This window comes from Gobius niger (genome assembly GCF_951799975.1).
Source record: "Gobius niger genome assembly, chromosome: 15".
NCBI lineage: Eukaryota > Metazoa > Chordata > Actinopteri > Gobiiformes > Gobiidae > Gobius > Gobius niger.
The window spans coordinates 5,852,230-5,879,844 of record NC_136866.1 but is presented as its reverse complement, the minus strand read 5'-3'; the positions used below and the strand labels follow the sequence as shown (position 1 = coordinate 5,879,844).

The window sequence follows — 27,615 nt, the reverse complement described above, 5'->3', positions numbered from 1 at the left end:
TTATTATTGCCGGTAATGCGTAAACGATCCACCGGGGGTGCTGTAGCGCTCTCAGCACCCTGGGTTCCTCATTTGAAAGCTAAGACCTACAAAAGTGATCCTAACTTTTTTGTCACGTTGTCAGCGCGTGCTTTTGTTGCGTTTTCGTCGTGATTTTTTGTTGCTTTTTCCTTGTTTTTCATTGTGTTTTTGCCACGTTTTTGTCACTTTTTTGTTAATTTTCCCCCTTTTTTGTTACTATTTCCATGTTTTTTTTTTCATTGCTTTTTCGTCACGTTTTTGTCACTTTTTGTTGCATTTTCATCCTTGTTTTTGTTGCTATTTTGATGCTTTTTTCTTGTTGAAGCTTTTAGATTTGGGGTAAAGCCAACATGGAGAAAATACGCTCAGTTCAGGCAGGGGATAAGAGCTTAAAATAAATAGTCTGGATGAGTTTTAGAAATAAAACTGTAAAAACGTGATTGTCAAAGGTCTTTCCGTGAGCTCAAAATCAGCAAAGATTCTTAACAGCAACAGTTTCATCCAAAATACAGTTTATTTGAAGACAGAACAACATTGTACACGGGCCCGCCGCGGGAACCACTAATGAGACTTTCCGCCGAGGTTCCCGTCTCTTAAAAGAGCTGCCGTCGCGCACCTGTTGTGTTGCGTGGGAGCACACGCCACGCTTTATGTCACGTTTTGAATAACAAGACAGTCCTGTTTACGCCGTGTGGTAGAAAATAGCGCAGAAAAAGGGGATGCTAATTGCTAGTTGAGACGCGGCAAAATGTGATGAGAGCGGACGGACGGAAATAAAGCTGTAGTTTGTGACATGATGGCAATATCGTGGAGAATTTTGTATTGTATTGTGCAGCAAATCCGTATTCCACATTTCTGCATTAAAACACCAAACATGTTTTATTATTGGTTCTTCACACCCAGGAATGAAAAACACATGATTTGAAGCTTGTGATTGCTGGTATAACAGGGACATGTACTGTATACACGGGATGTCTTTTCAGGTCCATGAGAATTTCAACAGTATAAAAATGATCCATCATATCCTGAGTTAAGTCTAGTCTGCACACACATAGACACTACTTTTTCACCCACCAAATAAATCAGATCTCAGCAATACAGTGATATAGTCTTTTTTCCAACATAGTGTTTTGTCCTGTTTGTCTCTAATCTACCGCCATCTATCAGAAAACTATCAGTAGCCTTGACACAATTGGAAAGATCATAGAAACAAAACTCAATCAGAACGGTTCCAACCATTGTTTGAAGGAAAGTTCTTTTGTTTTCTAGAGGAATATTAAAAAACAAAGGAAGGGGCGGCCAGGCTAAGCAACCTGTTCAAAAGGCATCGTAGCTGCGTTTCTGCTTTGTCGGATCACTTTTTCACAAGTCGGGGGTCGGCTACAAAACAGCACCTATCGCTAAATCAATCCTCTCAGTCTGAAAAAAAACAAAAAAGTTCAGAATCGTGTTTCCGAGCTGCCCCTCTTTAGTGTGCTGTTGTTGAACTCGCCGTGTTCAAAGCTTAGATTATTGTGCGACCTGGATATCATTAAAAGCTTTTCCCGTTTGCTGTAGTCGCGCCGCGCCGCCGTCGCCGCGGAATCGTCCAACAGGCGCTCGCCGGCGTGGTCCTCCCTGTCCTCCAGCCGCGTGTAACCCTTACTGCTGCCTTTGGAGGCGCTGAGGTTGCTGCTGCTGCTGCTGCTGCCGCGGGCGCTGTTGCTACGGTCGAGGCGCGGCCAGCTGGGGTGCTTCCTCTGCTCGTGGTGCACGCTCAGCAGGCTCGGTCTGCGCTCCAGGTCCAGGGATTTGGAGTGGCTGCTGAGCATGTGCAGGGAGGAGTTGGAGCCGAAGTCGCTGCGGGCCGCTCCGGGAGAGAGCCAGCAGCCTGAGGTAGACGAGGGGGCTGGGGAGAGAGTGGAGGCAGAGGAGCAGTGGGAGGAAGAGGCGGCCGAGTTGCTCCTGTGCAGGCCCGGAGGTTTGGACGCCTTGGCAACAGTGGCGGCGGGGACGGCTAATGACTCCATGGAGGTCAAAGTCTGCGACCTGTCGTCCCGCCGCTCCGCCCCCCTGTCCTCCTCCGTTATGGCCTCCATCTCTGGTTCATCGATGACGCAGTTGTTGAGTTTGATCACAGGCAGGGTGAAGGCGGAGATGGAGGAGGTCACGATGGAGCGGGCGTGGTGCCCCCCCCTCGCCCCGTCGCCGTCCACCGACCACTGGTGCCGAACGGAGTCCGCGTGAGACAACCCCAGCCCTGGGTTATAAAAGGGACGGTCCCGATAGAGCGGAGCCAGGAGCCCCGCAAAACTGCAGTCCAGTTTGACCTGCTCTTCCTCCCCGAGCAGCCCCTCCTCCTCCTCGGCGGACCCCATTGCGGACCGGGAGGCGAAGCCCAGGAGCGAGTTTCGAGCCAGGCTGATGTTGTCGCTGAAGGCCTCTCGTGCGAAAGTGCTGTTTCTGTGCAGCTGCTGTTTCTGCTCTTTCTGCCGCAAGCGTTGGATGTCGATGACAGTGGAGTACATGTCCCTCATGTGGATGATCTGAAATAGAGAGGAGATTTAGAATTGTGGAAGCATATTTTATATCCATGTTTTATTATAGCTGATATATTGTATTTCTGTGCAGATGTTCTCTTGTTATGCGTTATTGTCAATTGCAATGTTTCCCGACTGGAAGTACAGGGACTTACTAGGAGGTACTTAGTGATAGAGGATAACATTAAATCACTATTTATCATACTGTACAGTCGTACTATCTCTGTCACAGCCTTGACTGTGGTGCTCAGACTCTTGTGTATCAGTATGATGCTCTGAGAGGGTATTTATCCCTTTTCTGTGGAAGCACAGACAGACTGGAATGGTAGGACTAGCGCAATGTCTCGAGTTCATGTCTCCGGGTCCCGTTCCGATGGTAAATCAACTTCTCCTGTATAAGACATCCAGACTGCTGCCTGTTTTTCATCTATCCTCTTGAACACCATTGTTAATTCTCTAACACTTAGTAGGAGGCACTTGGAATTCAGAAAAAAAAGTGAATTTGAATGAAGAAGATCTTTATTTATACAGCGCCTTTCACAGACATGGTCACAAAGCGCATTACATGAGACAATTGTACATTCACTCCATACTCGGTGGAAAGCTACGTTTGTTTCCCCTGGGGGAGACTGACAGAAGCGCTGTCGCGACTACACACGTCTGCACCAACGGTCCCTCTGACCACCACCATACATTCACTCACACACATCTTTCATCCTGGCCTATTGTGCATGTTTTTCGTGGTAGGGGAAACCGGAGTACCCGGAGGAAACCTGTGCAGACACGGGGAGAACATGCAAACTCCACACGTCCAGGTGGGAATCGAACCCTGGACCTTCTAGCTGTGAAGCGAGAGCTGGGCTACCGTGCCGCCATGCCGAAGGCTATTTAAACATAATTTTGAAAAGAAAGTCTATTTAATGATGTCTTGAAAAGAAATGTATAAATTTGAGCTTTACTTTGAACACAGAATATTGTCCTTTTGCTAAATGGTAGTTTTAATTGACCATTTTAAGGACAATCATAAACACCTTCGAGGTAGGGAGGGACATGTCGCACAAATAGAAGGTCCAGTGGGGAACGCAAGACACAAAAGAATGGGAACCACTGGATACGCTGCTGACTGTGATGTCTATCAAGAGCAGTTACTCTCTATACAATGAAATGAATTTCCAGTGAAAAATAGTAAGTCCTTTACAAGCTTGTAGGTTTTGTCTGACAGAATATATTAACCTCTGCCTTAAGCAAGTGCATTTTTAGTTTGATAAGACCAAATCAAGGACAAATTCAAGATGCTTTCACTCATTTCCACTGTATTCATTACTCATTCACTTCATACATAGATGGAGAGCTTGTTCAAACACCTTTTCTTGGGCTGGCTCCGAAGCGCCACGAATCAGTCGCTCACATATTTCCCCTCTACATTATATATATATCATACATATAAAGTACTTACAGCCAGGGTGTGAAGTTTCTTACCTATAGGACAACGGTGAATTATAAGACGACTGATCTACCGCCTGCACTGACATCCCAGGAACCATTGTATGGCCCTTTCATGATAATTAACACAGTAGAAAAGGCATTAACACCCTTATTGCTCACAGCACAATTATTTGCCAATTTAATGAGGATCTTGTTTACAATGTTGAAGGTAAGCCTCAGGGCATCTTTATAGGGCCATTTGTTTTTATGACAGCATTAGGTTTGATTAGGAAGACTAGTTCCATAATGAATTATCTCCATAAATTAAACGCTCTGTCTGGCTTCAAACATGTAGGACCGTGAAGCATGTGACTCACTTGGTAATTTAGCTTCTCATTTGCATCACCTGGGGAGAGGATAAGCGTGCAGGCAAGTGTTAATCAAATCAAGATGGAGAGGGAGAGGGCACAAGAGCAGGGAGAAATGAAAAAATGGCCAGATAAGGATGTTAGATAATGCGGATGTGATGAATATGGAGAACTGCAGTGTGCCCTGAGCAAAAAAAAAAAAAAACGAACGAGGAGTAAATATTAAACGTATTTTGTTGACTGATGCCTGTTTGAAATGCGTACACAGTCATACCTTTGTTTCCCTGTCCCTGTTCTCGTGGAGGATGGCATTTGCACAGATGAAGATAAAGATCCCAATGCCCATGGTGAAGGGCCCGAACATCTTCATCCGCTCGGAGTGACGGTGCTGCTCCAGGAAGCGCGTCAGGAGGCCCATGGACTGCTTTGTCGTTTCTGCGGACATAAAACACACAGATCCTCTTAATTGGGGGAAATAACAAGTAGCTCTGGGACGCATTAGACATCTTGCACATTTGCTTTAAAGTTATATTATGTTTGGTTCAGCTACAAAACCTTAATGAGCCTCCAACAATGTGACCATTTAGGATTTTCACAGGACTTGGAGGCTAATCTTGTACTACAATGAAGAATGGGAAACTACAAAAAGTTTACAAACCTTTATCAAGCATTAAACCCTCATCTTTCGTATCTAAAATGCCTTTGTTTCAGTAAAACGATCAAATATTCGCTAGAAGATCCTGACCTTGCACTTGATGACTCGAGCTGGAGTTGGTTGCGGTTCCTTGCGATGTGTTTGTTTTCACTCCGTGTGTCTCTTGCGTGGCAGACGCCTCGGTTCCCGCCGGCACGGTCGGCGCTTTGGCCGCGTCCCGTCTGTCACCGTGCGGCCAGTAACCAAGCGTCGCCATGCAGATCCCGACGGCCAGGATCACCAGCCCCAAAAGCAGGAAAAACCCCGAGGCGGAGTACAGCCGTAACCGTCCCCGAACGATCACCACATCTGTTCTGCGTTTCCGCTTTCTGCAGGGGCAACGAAAAGATGCGTTTTTGAACATGAGGCATCTGGGGTCTCGGTGATGCTGTGACTGTCAATAACTATTAGTGGATGTAAGATCTTGGAAAAGTGTGTTATATCAAACTTTTATGGAAAGTTGTGTCGATAGCTACTCTTTGACTTTTGAGCAAAACAAAGGTTCTTGTGCAAATAGCAAGTAATATTATTCTGTTTCCTTTTCATACTTAAGGGACGTTTTCTTGTAGTGTAGATCTTTAGAATAGTTCCCAATAACTTCCATCTTTAAAGTGCATATGACTTTAATGCTTTTGAAAACATGACTTATATTTAGGGATGCACCAATACCGATACCAGTATCGGGTATCGGGCCGATACCACATACTCGTACTCATTCATGAGGTTCCGATACCAGAAACCGATACCATTTGACGTGCGGCCAGGCAGAGCACCTACGAGGCGCAGCTCTCAGCTGAGGAGAGAAGAAGCAACAAACTGGAGGATTGTTTAGTGCAAATACAATATTCCACACAGAGCTGACTTTATTACAGACTGCGCTCTCTAAATCAGAGTCTGTGCTGGATTTAACCAGAGCTTAAAGCAGTACTAAGTAACTTATTTACCTTAATAAATCCGTTTCGTAGTCCCTGTGGGGGTAATACAAGTGTTTATGGGATGATTGGAGGGTCTTTCATCTCCCCCTGGTGAAAACCATGTTTGCAACTTGACGGAGAAAGCCAATACACACTAATGTAATCACGAAGAAGAAGCTAACATGCTAACGGGCAAAGCTAGCTGCGGGCTAACGTCACTTTAAACAGTATTTACAGCCAAGTTTGAGTGAAAAAAAAAATTTCCGTTGTATAATTGGTTGCACAGTAACCCTCTCTCCCTTTGCCTTTCCTGTCAGCGTAGTATTTACTCTCCAAGACAATTAATAAATTAAAAAATCGTAACTTGCTACTACACCTGCAGTTGCGCTTATGGCCTCTAGGGGGAAGAGTTACTTAGTACTGCTTTAATGTTGTTAGTGCTGCAGCGTCTGCAGTGTTTACAACATACAGGCTAACGCTGCTAACTCGCGGCTAGCAGTTTAGGCCATTCTGACGCCGTTTTATGCCCAGGGGTTTATTCATCTGAACAACTAACCCAGCGACTAAAAAGTCCTCAGAAAATCCAACGTAAAGACATACAGCATGTTTATATTGAGCGAAAATGAGCTGCAGCAGAACAATGAAAACGCTGTAGCTTCTCGCTAAGTTACTACAAACACACGAGAAAATCTACAGGAGCTGAAGTAAAGACGAAAAGAGACCATTTAAGTAACATCTCAATACTATTGTTAAATAAAAATACATAAATGAATAAAGCACAGGCATTTAGGAGCTTTTGGACATGGACTTTTCTGTCTATGATGGACAGAGACATAAAAATAAAAAATGATATTGAATGAAAATAAAAATAAATAAATAAATGGCATCAGCACAATGCTAATATAACTGCTCTTAAATGTGTCGCCTACTTTACTTAAGGAAATGTACATGAGTAAATTAACTAATTACAAACCAATCTGCTGTGAAAAAAGTAAGAATGTTGAAGAAAATGCCTTGTACTCGTATCGGTGTTCGGTATCGGCGAGTACTTAAATCCAAGTACTCGTACTCGTATCGGTTTTAGAAAAAGTGGTATCGGTGCATCCCTACTTATATTGATGGATAACACCAGTTGCATAATAATCATTTTTATTTCAGTGAAGCAGCATTTTGAATGAGAAATGTAGGGAAGAAAAGTTATTTGAATTTTTTGAGCTGCTGACAGGAAGTGACATAGATAAAGGTAAAGTTTCAAAGCAGTTTGACTCATTCCCCATTGCCTTAACATGGTTGGCACGGCAACAGTTTATCTTTGTCACTTCCTGTTGGTGTCCAATAAGGAAGTGACACTACAAGCATCACAAAAAAGAAAGATGGGTACAATCTTATATATATATATATATATATATATATATATAATATAATTGTGTTAACTATGTTTTTGCACAAATTGTGTCTAATGTGTCTTATGCACTTTAAGTCGCATAACATTTTCTTGTTGTGAATGCTTCATGCGGGACGTTTGGCCATTTAAAAGTTAGAATATTGCTTTGAATTGTTCATCGCTATTGTAGCTGTCCAATTTTTTCTCAGCTGAGACCTATGGATATATTCCAGCTTCCAACTGAGACTGAATGAACATGACTACCAGTGAATGAATGTGAACATATAGGGAATAATGAGTGAAACATTGAAGTTTTCTGTTTTACATTTCCATTCCCATCTGTCATTGTGAAGCCTCTTAGATGAGGGATGAAACAACAACGACTTGAGTGCATTTCCCCCTCTCTCCTTTTGTCACCTTCATTTACCTGGGAGCAGCCTCTTGAGCAGCGCCTCCCAAAGCAGAGGCGGGTCGATGCTGAGAGCGGCAGGAGTCTTGGCGTTTTAGCTTTGCCAGCCCTGTTAGCACACCTGCAGCCGCCGTCATGTTTCACCTAAAGATGCAAAGAAAAAAAAGAGAATCTGAGTTACTGCTCATTGACAAAGCCTGAAACTCCCTCTCTTCCTCACAAGCTGGAGCATTTGACATGTTACGTTCGAAGTGTCTGTTTGTCTTCTTTCATCCAGGGCTTTTTGCACATTGTTACAACAGTGACTTTGGTAAATCTGTCTGTTTGTGAAAGCAGAAGTCGGTCACGTATTGTTGAGTCTGAGAAACGCCAGTTACAGTGAGAGTGATTCTTATGAGCACAGACGAATGCGGGATTATAAACATTTCAGAGCCTCAGGGACAGTGTGCTTTACAGTCGATGATAATAACTTTACTCCTACTCATGCTCATAAGTTGATTCGCTTTTTCTTGTAAATCTTCTTGCCAAGATATAACACGGTATTTACAGAAAAAGGAGGGACGAGCAGATGGGAGTGACGCACTTTTCTATTTACAATAAAACCTTGAAGCAAAGGGTATAATATGTCTTCGAGTGTAATAACGAAGATAAAGGGCTGGTTTTCTGACATAATGTTCAAATCTGTCTCACCAGCTGCACAAACGGCTATTAATAGTTATTAAAAGGATGAGTGCTTTAGACAAACACCGGCTTATATTTGGGAGGCCTTCATTTTGGGCCCAAATGGCTGTTAATCTGGTCTTGCATGCACATTAACATAGCGCCATTTAGCACTAAGAGGATTTATCAGACCGCATTTGCTCTCTATCCCAAAAAGGCACCAGAATCCAATGATGACCCCAGAGAAATGCGTCAGCCTGCGGCGTAGCCAACATAGTTTTAAAGAGGTGGCATTATGCTTTTTTCAATCACATAGCACCAGTCTATATCACACTACAATGATGACGAAACCTTCTGTTGGTCTGTAAATGCAGTAAATTAGAATAACTGCCTTGTATAAAATTGCTCTCTCAAAATGGCTGTAGTGAATGTCTTTCAATTCAATTCAATTCATCTTTTTTATTTGAGCATCTGAGCTCCACAAAGTTCTTCATAGGAACAGAGTTCAGCACAGTAATCAAGCAAAAGAAAGATACATGCGTAGGTGAATAGCCAAATAGATAAATAAATAACGAGGATATGATGCTCAAAAGGAGTAGGCAGAAGCTTCAGCTTGTTAGAGCCTACCCCCTTTCGTACTTAAGAAATAGATACATTCATTAACTATGCACAAAGAAGATATGACATATAGTCATTTTATCATATTCCAGTGACTATACAATCATAAATATTTATGTTACAACATTCTGCTGGTTCCAAGACAGGGAAAGAAAACTCAATAATTACAAATACCCATCACTGCCAATAACAACGAGTCACCAATCTTAAGTTGTACATTTGTTCCTTGTTGTTTTTTGTTTTTAGTTAAGTACTTTTAATGGACACAATATTACTGATTATGTTATTTACGACCACATTATATGATTGATTAATAAATGTAATTTTGAAATAGGCCTCTGTCTCTTTAAGAACCTCTTTCCGACACGCCCCCTCCACACGCTGTCTGTGGCATCAGTGGGGAGGGGGTTCTGCTGAGGAGCAGTGGTTGGTTACTCGGCTGGTGACGAAAGCTCGGAGGCGTCTCCAGGAGGTGGGGGCGTTCCTAGGAGGACTCAGGCAAACCTATCCCTAAAATGGCCGCCATCAGAGTTTTTACAGATTACTCAAAAATACGTGAATGTGCCAAGGCAACACTTCAGGCATGTTTTTAATGAGGGAATGACATAATAACATGATGTAAAGCTTGAAAAAGTCGATTTTGCATAATACCCCCCCTTTAAGACAATGTTCTATCGTTCATTATGCAAACAGTTAGCGCGTGATCTTCCTGTTAAAATACACCTTTTATTTCTCTCTGCAGATTTAAAAATATACTGTAATGCTGAGCCACTAGACAAATAACTGTGAGCCCACAAAAAAATGAAAACCCATCTGCCAACAACCTGAACCTCTAATGGTCATGAATGTCCCGTCCAAATGCTAATTGTCTCCACTGTTTTGTTTTAGTGTGCAAATTCGAAACCCAAAATTTGGAGAAAAAATGCATTTATCCGCTCGCCAACTTTCCACTCATTTTGAAAGCACGGACCTGAATCTCATTTCCAAGACAAGAGTCCAGGCTCGCATTCGCTCACATTCGAGTTCTCCAACAAAAGCAGTCTCCTAGCCTTGCAAATAAATGTACCTGTAAACCAATGGCCTTTGAAAATATGAGCACACTCGGCTCTAATTGCCTGTAACGATGTGATGGGAAGCTTATAATTGGCCGGTCCATTGTAAGGTTATGGCGAGGTTGAATTTTCCTCAGCTGCGTATTTGCCTTCCAGTGTGGCCGCATACCCGAGGATAAACACATTTTTAGCATGGGAACCAAAACACAAGTGGCCTAAGCTGATCTTCCTTCAAGAATCTTCCCTTTTCTTCTTCTCACCACAGCTTGAATTCCTTGATTTAGCTTGTATTGTATTATTGCTTTCCTCTAATAAAATTTGTACCCATGCGCTTCAGTTTTTAGTTTCATTTCTTTTGTCGCTTTTGCTCAAACACACACCTCCGAGCAATAAAACCCGCCTCGAACATGCCACAAGCAATCGGACACCTTTGGTATTTAGAAGCTCGCATTTTAATATGCTTTTCATGTCAGTCTGTGGCTCACCAGTGCGGTAAGTAGGCTTTCAGACAGATGGTGAATCACGCAAGGACTAACACAAGGTTTCTCTGGCTGTGGCTCTCTTTCAGCGCGTCAAACACGAGCCCACACATCCTGTCGAGCAGAGGAGGAGGTATATCCTAGAAGATGTGAAGAAATGAGACGAAACAACTGAAAATCCACCGAGATCCAAGGGAGAACAGTTTGCGATTTGGTGGAGAAGAAACAATAGCTAAACATGTAGTGCATTCCTGTTTCTTCCTCAAGGTCATAAGGATAATATAAACAAAGGGGTGGGCAAGTTTGCTCAGTGGAGGGCCGGTTTTCTTCATCGTCAAACGACCCAGGGGCCGGACCTGCCAATTGAAGCAATTGAAGTAAAGCATCACTTTCATATGCCAGTGTTGTACATCATTTGCACTGGAAAAATGTTCATCTTAAATTAGATTTTTTTTATGTTAAATTTGAGTTGGTTTGAACTAATCTAAGATCAGATAAAAAACGCTAATGCCAATGGAACAAATAGAAATCCCACTGGAAATCAGACAAATTAACTTTTACTGTAAAAAATATTTATTTCTCACTTGAAATGATACAAAATAATCTGAATTAAGAAAAAAATTGTGCTTGTTCCATTGGCAAGAATAGGTTTCATCTCCTCTAAGGCCAGACCAAATCTACTCAAATCTACTTTAGATTTAGTCTCTTAATTCAAGTAGATTTAAGTCATTTCTTCCTTCAGATGATTCTTCTTTTAGGATTATGGCCTAAAAGGGTGCTCTGCTGAGACATTTTAATGAATTGACAGTATTTTCCACATTGCTAGAGTACTTTTTTACTATTTTGATCTCTGATTTGGGTCATAATATTTCTCAAAATCATCTCGAGGGCCAGAGTTTGATGATGGAGGGCCGGTTTTGGCCCCCAGGCCTGACTTTGCCTACCCCTGATATAAACAAAGGGAGGATCAAACTGTCAGCCTTCAGAGTCAGTGCACACTTAACTGCTATGTCCAAGAGGGTGGCTGCCGCTGTATGTTATTGGCAATAAGAACAGCAATTTCCTTCAATGAAGTTGAAATGTCTCTATCTAGGGTTCTTGCACGATTTGCTTCACGACAAAAACACACACACAGGAGACACCATGTCTATCATTTGGTCGAGGAACGCTTTGGAGCTGGAGGAAGTGCGGGGGGAGAAGGGGAGTCCCTGCTTACACTGCTGCCTCCAACTGTATTACTAAATTGTGTTGAGGTGTTCGTCCCGAGCCGCAATAACTGTGGGCCAACCTGACCAGCAACCGCAGCACCTGGAGGAAACCTGGCTGGCTGCCTTCAATCTCCTCTGATCCTCTGAAGCGGTGTACCGCCTCCTGGGTTTGTCCCTGTTTCAGAGCGTGGTGTCCTGCACTGTCAGCTCCTCCACCTCCTCCTTCCTCTTCCTCCTGCAGCTCTCTCCGCTCCACAACAGACTTTCACCAAAAGCTTAGCAGTTCATTTGTTTTATTCTCCAGAAGACATGTGTGGTTTAGCTGTGAGTCTAGTCCGGATACCTCCTCGTTTGTCCCTTCCTTGTTTCCTGTAGCGCCTCTTGTGACGCCTCCACGGTGCTGCAGGTTTAGGGGGGGGGCTCTTGTGCCTCTTCATTTTTAAGAAGAAGAAATGTGTAGGTCTGAAATGTCTTTAGCTCATAAGCTAGCTGTTTGTTTACTTTTAAAAACAGGGGCGGACTGGCCATATGTCCATTCTGGAAGAGCACAGAAGGGCCACTGGCTCTGGGGCCACCAGTTCCGCCTCAACCGAGCTTCACCCAAATCTAAAAGCTAAAAAAAAAAGCATCAAAATTGCGAGAAAAAGAGGATGAAAAGTCAACAAAAACGTGAGAAAAAAAAAAAAAGTATAAAAAAAACATGAATCTAAACGGAATTCCGTGGAGTATGGTGCACCACAAGGTTCAATTTTGGGACCATTATTATTTGTCATTTATATTAATGATTTTGCTTGTGTTTCTATGACCACCTTTCCCGTTCTTTTTGCTGGTGATACCAATCAAAAAAATAATAATCAAAAGCCGAACTGGGGAAAATGCACTCGTTAATGTTAAGGCGGGGGGTAAGAGGTTAAAATATGTATTTGTGGAAGTGTCACAATTACGCTAATTTGGGCCAGGCTAGTCAGAGCCCAGGGCAGTTTTTCAGTGACAGTCCGCCCCTGTTTAAAAAGCTGCTTTCTTCAGGACCATTATGGACTCCTTGAAGTAAAAAGATCAACCGAACCCCACGAAAACACAGCAAAGACGCACAAAAGCATCCAGCAAAACAATGTGGAGAGCAGAAACCACAAACGCAGCCGCATCAAGAGAGAGGGAGGCAGCTGCTTGTTTACACGTCGGATGGACAAAACATCCAGTTGTCCCAGATGTTGTCTTTCTTTCTTTATTGCAATTTAGTTACAGTGAATTATCTTTTTTTTTTTTTCTCTAACCAAGCATTTCTACTCCAGGAGAACTGTCTTGACAACTTCAACTTATCCTTGCAACTATTGGCCACAAGAGGGGTAAGCCATGGGAAACAACTAGTTCGATAGGATTGATTGACCCAGATATACAGCGAACAATACACTAGGGGAGGCGTCTCATCCATTCTTTTCAAACGTAGCACTCAGAGAAATTGGAAGAGGCGGGATTGCCAAACCCACAGCCTCCTGCAGAGGACAGAGGTACATAAGATTCACGGCTTTGCTAAAGAAGATGTCTAGTATGTTTGAGTTGTGCTCTTCATAGCTGTCTTGGTTTTGAGATTTAGCAATATGTTCCTTGGGCAAGTCACACTATCCTCCTTTACTCCCCTGTTAAAATGTCTTGCCAACAAAACAAAAAAAAGACAAGACAGACAGAAAACCAAGCCAAGGCCATGTGTGGGTGTAACAAGTCTGAAGCACGAGAACAAGTGGAGCAGTGTAGGGAAAAAAAGCTGCACTCCGTCCTCCGAACATCCTAACATGGGGGACACCAGCAGCAGCTTAATCAGCGAGCACTGAAGCCCCTGCACCATCCTCCAGTGCCGCTGCGTGCAGGCGATGACCGCAGCAAATGAAAGGTTAATTCTCAATAACGCCTGATCCGTGTCCGTGCACTGCAGACTCTGTTCACTAGCAATTCAGCATATTTTCGTTGTGTGCAGTCACTCAGAACCATTCTCCCACTGGAAGCCTTTTTGGAAATCAGTGCTCAATAAATGACAAATCTCCCTGTGCATGATCACCATAATAACTAAAATGCCTGTGTTGTTTACCCAGAAACTATTAGCGCAATTAAGCTCTCCCCAGGCTTCAGAAACGTGCTATTCTATTTGACCAATTTTCCCCTGTAATGTGTTTACAATCTACAGCTCAGTTACAAGAGGCGGAAACGTCTTTTTCTTTTTTTTTCCCCCAGCGTTTGTTATCTATAGGAGACACGTCTCGGCAATCCCTATAGCAACAACACGTGCGGCTGCGAGATGACACCACATCCATGTGTTTCTATAGCAACAACCAGCTGTGCGGGCTGACAGGTGTGCGGATCTTAATAACTACAAAGGATGTATTGCAGATTATGAGCGTAGCTGTTAAAAAAAAAAAAAAAAAAGATAATCAATGCGATATTTTAGAAAAGTGAGTGACTGAGGAAGCATTTCAAGCACATTTTGGTTTGGAATCAAGTCTACCACAAAGCCCATTGTAATAACCCTGGCTTTGTGTCTCATGTAGAGCTCGGTGTTCTAGTTAAAACCTCTACAATTTCTGTGATTCCTGACGCAGCGCCATTATAATAAAATAATGGAGATATTTGAAAGCAAAAAAGACAAAAAGTAAATATCAAGCATTGGCTTAAATGACTTGAATTGAGGAAATGTATCGTGTTTCGAGTAGTTTTCACTCATTTAGACATTTTTCCTGATCGGATCTAGTTTACTTTGCTTGTTTGAGGACATTTCAGACCAGTTCTAGGGTAAATCTCGCTTGAAATAAGAAAATAAAACTGCCAATGAGATAAGACCAATTTTCTTACCCCAATGGCAAAGAAAAACCTGAAATAAAGACGAAATGTATCGAAACGAGTCAGAAACATCTCAGAACAAGTGAAATAATCTAGGACAAATGCCCAAGAACTTCTTAACTAGTCAAAACAACTAAAATTTTGATTATTGTGCTCAAATTGAGATGTTTATACTGATCTAGTTAATTACTTTTTGCAGTGTGTTAAAGCGCAATCACAAACTACAAACTCTTATTTACTTTGGAGACTAAGATTGCAAAAAAGCGCCGTATAACTTAATGCCTCCACCTCATCTCAGTCTTCTTCACAGGTTTTAGGTGTAGCAGGTGCAACTGAATGTAGGCGTATGAAGTGGGGGAAGGGAAAACCCTCATCTTTGCGGTGCGCATTAACGCAGACGGTGCGAAGTGATAATTGCACTACATCTCCTCCACCTCTCACGCACAGGGACGCACGCCAGAGAGGAGAGCGAGGCGCCAGGGATGGGATAAGTGAATAGCCAAAGAAGGAGGGGAGGAGGACAGCCGGCGGCACTGGAGGAAAAGTCTGACCGAGAACGAAGGAGGCGCTTTGAAGTGTGTAACAAAACCCAGATCCATTTTTTAGTTTGGACTCCGTAAGTGCACTGCTGACAAACCTGGCTTTCCAAATGACTTACTGCAACTAAACCGTCCCCCAGTCACACCATAATAGGGCCAAACTGATAAAATATGAGGAGCTTACAGTGCGTGCAACAAGATCGGACAGGCTGTTTTGTATCCGATTACATGTTTGTCACATGTTTTAGGCGAGGATCGATGGAAGAAGCAAAGCATTTCCGAGCGGCAGCTGTGCATCGACAAACAGACCACCCCCCCACTTTCCACTGCTGCTCGCGTTAAGGTCACCTGCCATAACACAACACGCGCGGTGAGTAAATCCTGAGAAGAACCCTTTTTTACACAGCAGGCAGATGGCTGACTCACAAACTCAATACAGACACTAATTTTAACTTGTTAAAAGGTCTGTGAGCAATATAAAGGTCTGTTAAATCCGTCCTTAGACAACTCATAAAGCGAAGCCGGTTGTAAGCCTCAGCCGAAGTTGAACCTCGCCCTCCCACTCGGATGTCAAATGGGGGAAAAAGTAGACGGCCCGGGCTTGGAGTTAAGTGGTAAAAGATTACGCCTAAGCTCTTCTACTGCAAGTTTTTGAGAGTCAAAGATCGAAAGTTTTGTCTAAATACTGACACATAAGACATCCCTATTATAACCTCAGGCCAAATTATTCGTAGTCGTAGCAAGAATAGTACAGTTTTCCACATGCAGAGCTATTTCGTCGACTAAAATATTTAGTCTTAATTTTAGTCAAAGTGATATTTTTGTGACTAAAATTGGACTAAAACTAAATTAAACGTTCCTCATGAGACTAAAACTATGACTAAAATGTCCAGATATTTCAGTCGACTAAAATAAGACTAAATAAAAATGAAAGGGAGAGACTAAAATCATCCAAACTTCTATTGACAGTCTGAAAGAGCCTCAGATCATTTAAATTCACTGCCAAATGAACAGGTTTGTGCTTTATTCATGTGGGAGAAGCTCCATTAAGTCGAGGACCTTGATTAAATATGATTATAATGAATATTATAAATGCAAAGTCGACTAAATTAGTCTTAAATTTAGTCAACTAAATGGTATGGTATGTTTTTTATTTAAACAGGGACAGTGCACAATTTAACATTGACCAAAAGGAAAGATGCATTGTGCCAGGTTATAGCAAAGATGCTAATTTCCACCTGTAGTCCCTGGGCAGGTTGATGTTACAAAAACTGATTTTAAATGTAGATGAATACTTGACCATGGATTTATACATTTTGACATCATTAAAAACATACATTTAATTTAAACAAGATTGAAACATTAGAGCATTTTCTACCGGTCCTTTTTCTAGGTGAACGGTCGCTCCCACATGGCGTTACAGATTATGAGTGCAAGTTTGTTTTTCTAGAAGCCATTTTTTAGTCAAATGCGCAAAACTTTTGATTGTTGTACTTGCAATAATCTCGGTTGGCAGTGTGTTCCACTGACCCATTGCGATCACAGAGAAAGCAGATTTAGCGAAGGCAGTTTTACATTTTGGGACGCTGCATTCTTCCCTAGAAGTGGATCGAGTAGCTCGAGTCATTTTATCAGTGCATAAAGTTATACATTTTCTCAGGGGAGGTGCAGTGACTCCATGGATAATTTTAAAAAAGCAAGCAAACATTAGAGTAGAATATTAGGTTTGTAAAATTCAGAATTCCATACTTATTTAGTATTTGACAATGGTGATAACGCCTGGGTTTCTTATCATGGATCTTGAGTGCATATTTATATAATGATTCAAGAGGCCCCAGGACCGTTTTACAGCATTTGACATGCAATTTCAGTCGACTAAAACTAGACTAAAATTGAAATGTTTTTTTTTTTACTAAATCTCGACTAAAATTAAACTACATTTTAGTCAAAAGACTAAGACTAAAACTAAAATAAAATAAAATATGTTTTCAAAATGAACACTGTCCACATGCTAAGGTTAAGGCAGATGATATTTTCCATCAATGCCATCAGAACACCTGTCAGAAGCAGTGGGCTCAGTTGAAATATTATCTGAACATGCTTTAGGTTGAAACGGGGGGGAGTGGAGTCCCTGGAAAATCACTTGGAGAACATGTAAACTCCACACAGGAAGGTCTCTCTCGAAGAGGCCCAAGAGCACTCTTCCACCGTGATGTGTATTTGATCTGTGTTCCTCAAGACAGAAAATGGGATTATGATGTAGAGCAGGGGTAGGCAAGTTTTCTTAACGGAGGGCCAATTTTATTCATGGTAAATAGACCGAGGGCCGAAGCCGCCAATTTTAGGCCAAAGTAAAGCACTACGCTGGAAAAATTACCATCTTGAATGAGATAAATGACTTAAAGTTGCTTGAATAAAGGTTCTTTGTGTTGAATTTGAGTCTGTTTGGACTTATCTAAGACAAAGATACAAATGCTGATGTCAATGGAACAAGCATGAAACCCACTTTGAAATCAGACAAATTAACTTTTCCTTTTAAAAAGATTTGTTTTTCACTTGGAAATTATACAATATAATCTGAATCAAGAGAATAATGACTTGTTCCATTGGCGATAAGATGTTTTATCTGATCTAAGACCAGACCAAATCTACTCAAAACTTTGATTGAATCTCTTAATTCATGTAGGTTTCTGTCATTTCTTCCTTAAAATTATTATTTTTTTCTCCAGTGCACTTTCTACAAATGCCAGAGTTGTACATGGTATGACCTAATTGGGTGTATTGACAGTATTTCTCCCAATTAACCCTAAAAATGTTAAAGTACTTTCTGATTTTTTTTGTCATTATGTTTTTTTTTAAATCACCTTGAGGGCTAGAGGTTCTGTACTGGAGGGCCGGATTTGGCCCCCGGGCTTGACGTTGCCTACCCCTGATGTAGAGCATGTGGGGCAAAAACTACACATATGTAAACTGCAAGGGGAGAGAGTTGTACAGCATGACAGAGTAGGGGGGGAGTTATGCAGGAAATGTGTTGAAGCTCGGGAGTCAACTCTATGTGCCAGCGTGTTAACTGGACAGCTTTTCTTACTCGTAACTGTTTGTCATTGTGCACTTTAATGTTTAAGTTTGCACATACCACGTTGAGAAAGAACAAACATCAAACCTTCTCATTACAGTGTTACATGATTCCCAAACATTTGCTTTTCGGACTGCGTATTTAACTTGACTTTGACGTCACGCTGTTGATCCTCGGAGTGGAATTCTCTCTTTCCTTTGGGGGGGGGGGGAGTTCAGAGGTCAGTGTCAGCTGTGGAGAGAGAGAGTCCCGCAGCTGTCCCGCCCACGCAAACACCCACTGTAAAGCCGTATAGAAGAACTATCAGAACAACATGGAGAAAGAGGCAGCGCTTCATGGAGGAAGTGGAAGATGAGCCCGTTCAATGTGTCAGGATAAGATTATCAGACCAAATTTTGCAAGTTTGGCTTCAAGAAATGGTCGAATCTGCAAAAATGTAGCCCTGTCAGTCGTAATGTGAACAAACCCCAAAGTCTAGTTACATTTTATATGTCACCACACTTGCCAAAACAGCAGCATTCTGACATTTAAAAGTTCTCCAGCTCAAAAACTATTGGACTATTTGGTAAACCTATTATTGGACCATTACAAGACTCGGCCATCCTCATCTGTTGCATAGTTTTTTGAAGCATCATTGAGCATATGTTATATTAGTGACTTTTCTTTCTCCGTCTAAAGGTCTGAAGGAAGACAAACAGCCCAAAGGTTACACTCGGTTCAATCTCCCAAGATGACAAATGGGTCACAGAGAAAGAAAAGATTGAGTCGGGGTGTGAGAAAAATGAACTGGAGCTTTACAGACTCGCGGTCAAGGGTTTGTCGTCCACATCTGAAGTCTGGACAATGTCACTTCAATCTGCTGTACCTACTCTTTTCAACATCCTTTTTGCTTTAGTTTCAAAACCACTCTCTACATGGGTGTGAGGGCATTTTTAGACCTCTTTTATTTGCCATACGCTAGCCTTCTGGTGTGAAAATCATACACAGTGATTTTCTAATTGCTCAGAGTTTATAAGGTTCTTCTGGAGTGCCTCAGTTTAACTTGCAACATCGGTGGATCTCTATTTGAAACACCCTCATTCTGCTGTTCGAGCCGCTTCAGAGGGTCATCAGGTCCATCTGACTGCATTTCATTTTGATTAAAGATTCATTTATTTCTGCTTTTGTAATGTTTTTGGGTTAGGCATTTTGTTTCTGGTTTAGACGTGGTTTACATCCAGTTTCCAGAAATCCTTAAGTCCAATTTAGATCTATCTTGGAGCCTAGTTTAGTCCTGATTTCACGTTGATGTATACACTGTGGTACTTGGAAGTTAGAATATCTCACTCAGAATAGGAGTAAGTGCTTTATTTGTCAACAAAATTGTGTTCAGGTGTTCAGTCTTGAGCCGCCAACCTGAGCAGCATGTTTTTGCAGGTGGGGGAAACCGGCTGCCTTTAGTCTCCACTGATTCTCTGAAACGGTGCAGCGCCTCCTGGGTTTGTCCCTCTTTCAGAGCATTGTGTCCTTCACTGGTCAGCTCCTCCTCCTTCCTCTTCCTTACCCGGATACCTCCTCATTTCTCCCTTTTTTCCCTGTCGCTCCTCTTGTGACGCCTCCACTGTGCTGCTTGCGTGAGGGGCTCTTGGTGCCTCTTCAGTGTTTCAGAAGAAGAAATGTGTAAGTCTCAAATGTCTTCCATTGAGGTGGCACTTTGTGTGAAAAGTTTGAGAACATTACATTTTGTCCACGGATGCGAAGGCCAGTGGTTCGAATCCCGGTTTTGACTGGTGCAAGCACTATCCTGTCCTTTAGAAAAGACACATCCCCCTCAGTTTACTGTTGTGTGAGTAATGGGTTGGAGGGGCCTGTGGTGCAGACTGGCAGGTTCACTCCCGTCTCTCTACCCCAGGGCAGCTGAGGCTACAAGCTTCAACTGCCCCGGAGTGTGGAGTGAATGAGTAATGATATCGAAATGTACAGCCTCTACACTGCAAAAAGTAAATATCAAGCATTGTCTTAAATGACTTGAATTGAGGAAATGTATCTTGTTTTGAGCGTTTTTTGCTAATTTAGACATTTTTTCCTGATCGGAGCAAGTTTACTTTGCTTGTTTGAGGACATTTCAGACCAGTTCTAAGGTAAATCTCGCTTGAAATAAGAAAGTAAAATTGCCAATGAGATCAAGACCAATTTTCTTACCCCATTGGCAAAGAAAATTACCTGAAATACGAAACGAAATGTATTGAAACGAGTCAGAAACATCTCAGAACAAGTGAAATAATCTAGGACAAATGCCCAAGAACAACTTACCAAGTCAAAACAACTAAAATTTTGATTATTATGCTCAAATTGAGATGTTTATACTAATCTAGTTAATTACTTTTTCCAGTGTAAGCCACAAAATAAAATACTTTGGTCTTCTTCGGTATCAGGCTTAAATAGGAATACACAGAGCAGCATGAAGACATCCTGAACCCTTCATATCTCCACTCTCCTGTTATGGTTGTGCTCCCTGACGAAGCGCTACTTCCTTATTTACCGCAACGTCTCGGACCCTTCACACTTAATCAGCGCGTTTGCCACCCGTGACGAGATCCTCCCGGCTCGTGAGAATGGGAGTTTTAATTGAATCATCAGAAGTGAGCGGCAGACAGACAGGAGCGTGCCCGTGTTGAGAGTGCGCTCCCGTGATGATTGCGGGTGAAAGTGACTCATTGTGTTCTCCCTACATTTGGTGATGCCAGTCAGTCAGTCAGTCAGTCACCCTTCACCCACACAGAGTATACAGCTCCAGGCACAAGCTGTCCCTACCTGGCCCTCGTCGCCTCGAACAGCCGCCTTGGGATGTGGCGTGCCATTCTCAAGATGCTCAGCGTGATGCATCAGTAGTAGGATTTAGTGGTTGTAATTCTCCACAAATGTCACCTTGAGTATTTCTTTTCTTTGCATGAATACATTTGGCAATCAATGCAATCTTTAACCTAGATCAAAGTCAAGCCTTTTACTGTGCTTTTTTACAGTGAATGCTCTTCTAGTGCAGTGATTATCATGTTGGCTCTCAGTGAGATGACCCTGATCCAACCCATTTTGTTTTATTCAGTTTTAGACAAAGCACGTGGGGGTTATTGACAGAATTTTAAGCCAGTTGTTTTTTTTTGTTGCTTTTTTTGTAGTTTTTCCCCCAATAAAAATCAGAATCTCTTCTCTTGGTCTGAAAGACTGAAATATTGTTTATATCTTTCTGCAATATGTATATAATTTCTTCTAACATGGCGGACCCTGGATAAATTGGAAACTGATGGATATGGATTTTGCTTAAAGCCTTAGACATGAGCTGGTGTTTATAAAGTTATATGGTCTGCTTGTAATGAAGGCTACAATGTGGCATAGAAATATTATGGCATTTTATAGATTAGGTTTTTTCTCCAACTTCAGGCTGAGACAGGCTATGGACATGCATCTTCTTCTATAGTCATTGAAAGGACTAGTGACGCCTGTAGCTCCAGCACAACTACAAAACACCACTGCCTTCTGCACTGGATTATCCCGTTTTTGATTTCATAGGCTTAAAATTGAATACCTAACCTCTCCATGTCCTTTCAGTAAAATGGCCTAATTGTGGGTATTTCAACAGGATTACTCAGTAAGTGCCATATCTGTGATTGGGGATTAATAACTATGACGCTTGAATCTAATGACGCGAAGATAAGGTTGTAATTAATTGCGCGTAATGTGATTGGTAAGTATTGGCCCCTTTGGAGAAGCTTCTTTGCTTTGCGCGTATAGCGGAGTTTTAAATTATTACATGTGTAAAGAATATGATAGGCTGTGCTTAGACTGACCAGTTAAATATGGTACAGATGCGATGCGTCCGCGAGGCAATGACAAATAGCCACAGATTAACATTGACTGCTGCCACTCCAAAGTGTAAAACTCACAACAAACTATAAAGTAACTCACCTTTTACGAAGACGACCGTCCGCTCTCAGTGCGCGCTTAGACATGGAGAGAGATTAGTCGGGAACCTGGGGGATTGTAAAAACCCATCATCTTCCACTTTGAAGCCTACTGTCATGCTGGAAAGACGGGAGATGACGGACACTCCGGAGCTCCTTTTGGGAATAGGAAATGGCAGTCTTTCGTACATCCAAGGCTCTTAATAATGAAGAGCGCGCTCATCCATTCCTCCTCGTAGCTCGCGTCCAAACTGGAAAAGGGACGCGTTTGTGCGCTCAAGACAATAAGGGCGCACGTTAGAAACGTCACATTGGGGATCTCTCACAAGCTTCTCAAAGCGTCGTCACTTTTTTCCCCTTCAACATTTAAACAAAGACGCTTTGCTGTGAATTAGAACAGCTTCAAAAACGCCACGGAAAGAACGAACGTTTGTCTCTCTGGCGCGCAAAGCTTAACAAGGTACACAACTTGTCACCACGATCGCAATGAGAACCCCCAAAAAACAGGCGATTTGATCAACTTTTGTGCATTAATGGAAGAAAACAGCAAAAAAAAAAAAAAGGGAAAAAAAGTATTCAACCCAAAAAAAAGTGCTGTCTTAATCCTCGGGGTTGTAGTGAACGCAGCAGCGATGGCTCCGCGCAGTTGCTCTAAAGCGCTTCTCCGCTTGTGGGGATGTGAGAGAGGGGCTTCTTCAGTGTGGAGAGAGGAGGAGAGAGAGAGAGAGGGCGCGCGCGAGGCTGTGGAATAGTTTGCATGCGCAGTCCATGTGTGAGTGTTTATTGTCGGGCATTGTGCCACGCTTGGCTGCTGCTCGCATGTAAGGAGGGCTGGTTCTGAGGGGAAAGATCTGGGATGCTTTAAACCTTCAATGTAAATTATGCATCTCACTGGAGCAATGAGCAGCTGCGCGCGCTGTACAGTATTGGCCTGTGCTCGCATGTTAAAGCATCTATAGAGACATAAACGTTCTACAACTGACTCCCAAATGTGGTGGCTGCTGTGCACATTATAGTTGCTTACTGTAAATAAATAGCACCTGATGGCAGATTCATGGCACAGGACACAAGTATACAGTATATAGGCTACAGTTATACCATGATGTATTTAAAGTGAGATCTGGGATGACAGCCTTGTGGTCGGGGGTTTTAGAAACACTTTGAAATTCCTTGTAGCAGTGGGTTTTAAATGTGTCTTGTCAGATGTGGTCAGTGCAGGATCATTTGAAGCAGTTCCGGCACTTCAGAAGAACTGCAGTTTTGTGTCCGCCCAAAATCAGTGTTGCAGATGTTGGTATTTCCTGTATTTACATTCTGAATATTTTTAGGTTCAGCAACATGAAACACAGATTTGGATCTAAATGATAATATATATTTTACAGTGTATGTAAGTAACACAACAAAGAAGAACGTATATTTTCTCTGATTAGTTTATACTTTTTGTTCTTCATAGTGCTACAGCAGAGAGGATTCAGGGCTATTCGGAAACACTGAGTTTTTCCAGCGCTGCCATGTCAAGCCTCCAAACCTGACCAAGTAACCTCAACCCAGTGTTAATTTTGACAACGTATTTTATTTTAGTTTGAGTCTTAGTCTTTTGATTAAAATGTAATTTAATTTTAGTCGTGATTTAGTCAAAAAAAACTTTTCAATTTTAGTCTTAGTCTTAGTTAGTTTTAGTCGACTAAATTGCATGTCAATTTAGTCGACTAAAATGAAGACTAATTTAGTCGACTTTGCATTTATAATATTCATTATAATCATATTTAATCAAGGTCCTCGACTTAATGGAGCTTCTCCCACATGAATAAAGCTCAGAGCTGATCATTTGGCAGTGAATTTAAATGATATGAGGCTCTTTCAGACGGTCAATAGAAGTTTGTCTTATTTTAGTTGACTAAAATATCTGGACATTTTAGCCACAGTTTTAGTCTCATGACAAACATTTAATTTAGTTTTAGTCCAATTTTAGTCGTCAAAAATATCACTTTGACTAAAATTAAGACTAAATATTATAGTCGACAAAATCAACACTGCCTCAACCCCAACCTAAACTCCAATTAGCACCTCATGGCTGCTCCTACAAAGCAAAAATAACAGTTTGACCCAATCAAGGCTCTCTCATGGGACACATCTGGCCACTGTAGTCGGGGGCGGACTGGGACTGAATAACAGCCCTGGACTCTGACCAGCCGGGCCCAAGTGAGTGTAGATGCAGCACTTCCACAAAGACATATTTTAACCTCTTACCTCCCATCTTAACCGAGTGCCTTTTCTCGAGTTCAGCTTTGCCCAAATCTAAAAGCTCCTCTAATGGAAAGCAACGGTGTAGCGCTTAATTTGAAAGCTAAGCCTACAAAAGTGATCGCTGCATTTTTGTCACATGTTACGTTGTTTTTTGTTGCGTTTTCATTACTTTTTTGTGGCTTTTTGGCGTGATTTTGTCACTTTTTTTTTTGACTCTTTTTCCATCGCTTTTTTCATTGCTATGTCGTCATGTTTTTGTCACGTTTTTTGTTACATTTTTGTTGCTTTCCACCGTCGTTTTCGTCGCTATTTCAATGCTTCACTTTTAAGCTTTTAGATTTGGGTAAAGGAGGTTTAGGAGAAAATTAAGAGAGCAGTGGCCCTTCTGTGCTCTTCCAGAATGGACATATGGCCAGTCCGCCCCGACTGTAGTACACTCTTGACTCTTAAAGCCTTACACGGTAGGGGCTGCATGACATGAGATAAAATATTTCCTTTTTTGTTTCGAGTGTTTGTTATTACGCTTTACTGCAGTTCGGTTCCTCCTGTGACACTGCAATGTTCCACAGCGTGGCTTTAAAGGATCTGTATCATGCTATTTTAGCCATTCCAAAGTTAAGTATAGGCATTTATATGAATGATTGTACCTCTACCGCTATTGAGCACTCATTTTTGTGATAAATATAAGTGTTTTCTGGAGGTATTTTTCAAACCCGGACGACACAACGCTTCGATCCAGTTAACTCCGCCCCCTCTCTCCGCACATACTTTACCGTAATATAAATAAACAGCAATAAGTGAAGTGACTTCACAATGCAGTTATAAGGAGTTGACATCTGCAACACAGCTTCATAAATGGCTAACACACATGCTAATATGCTAACACACAAGCTAACCCGCGTTTGGATTGACTCACCGCTCTGGTCCATCGCTGTTTACATTATGGGACTTGCGTTGGTTATAAAAGTTAATCCACTTTGATTCTGGTGAAGGTTCACCAAACATCCATCAGTGACAGTCACAGAAAAACACTATTTTGGTGATAGTCGCTGAATCCCGGAGAAAAAAACAACTTCTGACGGGAGTGGCCTCTTCTTTAGGAAGGTTGAATCATAGACTCTATATACTCCTGTCCACGTAGCCAAACGCGCTTCTTTTTCTCCGTGACGTTATCGCTTGGTAGGATGAAGAACAGGTGTGTCCAGAGTAGGTTATAACGAGCTCCATCTTCACAGCTGCAGCGCAAACATGACTGATCTGTTCAGACGCTCAGGGGATGTGTTTGAAATAGCATACCAACATGGCTAAAAGCTCCAAAAAGTCGATTTTGCATGATATAGGACCTTTAATAAAGTCCCTGTTACATTCCATTTATGACAGAAACCGAAACGCTCCGGTTGTTTTGCAAGGAGAGTGTGGGAGAGAAGCAGAGGAGGCCACAAACAAAGCCCTGCATTGTACACCGTTGTTGTTTACAAGCCTACACGGGATTTCGGGGGTTCTCAAAGATTTTTATTTTTTTTTTTGCTGATATTTATTGCAAGCAGCTGTGGGCTTGTGTGGCTGAATAATTAACAGGGGAAAGTAATTAAGTTATGGAAAGCAGAGCCTTTACCTGAGGCCAAAAGGCAAAGAGTCAGAGGATCGTTTTTGAAAGAGTGGTTTGATATGCAGTAAAGGCCATTGTTAAACATTTTATTCAAAACCTCTGCCTCACACTTATTTTTTTGTTGCCTGTATGACTTTTAATTCTCATAAAGAAAAGCTGTGGAGTTTTGCCGTTCATGGTCACATACATTACACTCTGTTTAAAGACCTTGACAGCGCAGACGGCGGCAAGAAGATGAAACATAAAAAAGAGCTAAAAGTCTACAGTATATCTTATAATAGTCTCCATAGATATAGATATAGAGCAGCGGTTCTCAAACTGTGGTGCTTTGGCCTCCACAGGTGGTACTCACGGTCATATCATTTCATTTTTGCCTTAGTTGTACTTTTAAGATGGTGATTTTCTGGTTTAGTCACCCAGTTTGGACTTAAAATGTATTATCATTTATTTTTCAATTTAGACCCTTGGGTCAAACATTTTTTATGCAAAGTGTGCAGAGTACCTTGTGACAACGAATAAGGAATTTCTCAAAGATGACACTCATTTGGCTTTTGCTGCAACGTCATGGCCATACCCTTTATGAAAAGTATCCAGGAACACGTGTGCTGGTGTAAGTGGTTAATAGGCCTTAAAGGAATAGGCCCCCGTTTTTACATACTGAGATATGTTCTTACCTTAGCTTTGACGAGTTCTTTAGGACCTGTCTGGTCTTCACTCGTGCCTTCAATCACGTAAACACAGCGCAGACGGCGTTAGCATTTAGCCTCTCCCTCTCTCCTCTATAGCTCCAAAACAGGTTAAGATAGAAGCTACCAAGCTCTTCCACGTTTTCCCTATTTAAATATGGTTACATGAAGTGTTACACTACAAAATATAATTACACAAAATTAAACAATGTGGATTTTCTAAGCGGATAAAAGGGAGAACTATATTGTAAGGCGTAATAATACCAGGAGTAGTTTGGCATCCGCACAGTAAAGTGAAGATTACTGCGCGAATTTCGAACTACTCCTGGTAATATAGTCCCCCCTTTTATCCGCTTAGAAAATCCACATTGTTTAATTTTGTGTAATTATACTTTGTAGTGGAACACTTCACGTAACCATATTTGAATAGGGAAAACGTGGAAGAGCTTGGTAGCTTCTATCTTGACCTGTTTTGGAGCTATAGAGGAGAGGGGGAGAGGCTAAATGCTAACGCCGTCTGCACTGTGTTTACGTGACTGAAGGCACGGGGGAAGATCAGACAGGTCCTAAAGAACTCGTCAAAGCTAAGGTAAGAACATATCTCAGTATGTAAAAACGGTGGACTATTCCTTTAAACATAGTTAGCACAATGAAGATTTTGCTAAACATTTCACCTATAGCTTTCTTATGTGTGACCATTTTTGTGACGTTTATAGTTTCACTTCCTTATTGGACACTGACAGGAAGTGACATAGATTGAGGACAAACTATTTTCAACTGTTGCCATGCCAACTGTTAAAGAATAAAATTAAATTGCTATTTATCATACTGGGTCAAGCTGTAAAGTCGTGCTTTCTCTGTCGTAGCCTTGACCCACAGGAATAGTGCGATTTAATTTTATTCTCTGGAACATTACAGTAGCGTAAACGTTCAAATTAAA

At 41.9% G+C, this 27,615-nt stretch overlaps 1 protein-coding gene across 1 annotated transcript; it reads right to left on the bottom strand.

Annotated features, from left to right (window-relative positions):
- Nucleotides 1–548: 548 nt before the first annotated feature.
- tmem200a (transmembrane protein 200A) lies at nucleotides 549–22,593 on the bottom strand. Its single transcript, XM_079571816.1, has 5 exons — nucleotides 22,138–22,593; nucleotides 7,753–7,878; nucleotides 5,079–5,356; nucleotides 4,608–4,768; nucleotides 549–2,546 (listed from the first exon to the last, which is right to left on the bottom strand). The coding sequence occupies exons 2-5, from the start codon at nucleotides 7,869–7,871 to the stop codon at nucleotides 1,461–1,463; spliced, it is 1,644 nt and encodes a 547-aa protein (XP_079427942.1). The 5' UTR covers nucleotides 7,872–7,878; nucleotides 22,138–22,593; the 3' UTR covers nucleotides 549–1,460.
- Between the last annotated feature and the right edge of the window lie 5,022 nt (nucleotides 22,594–27,615).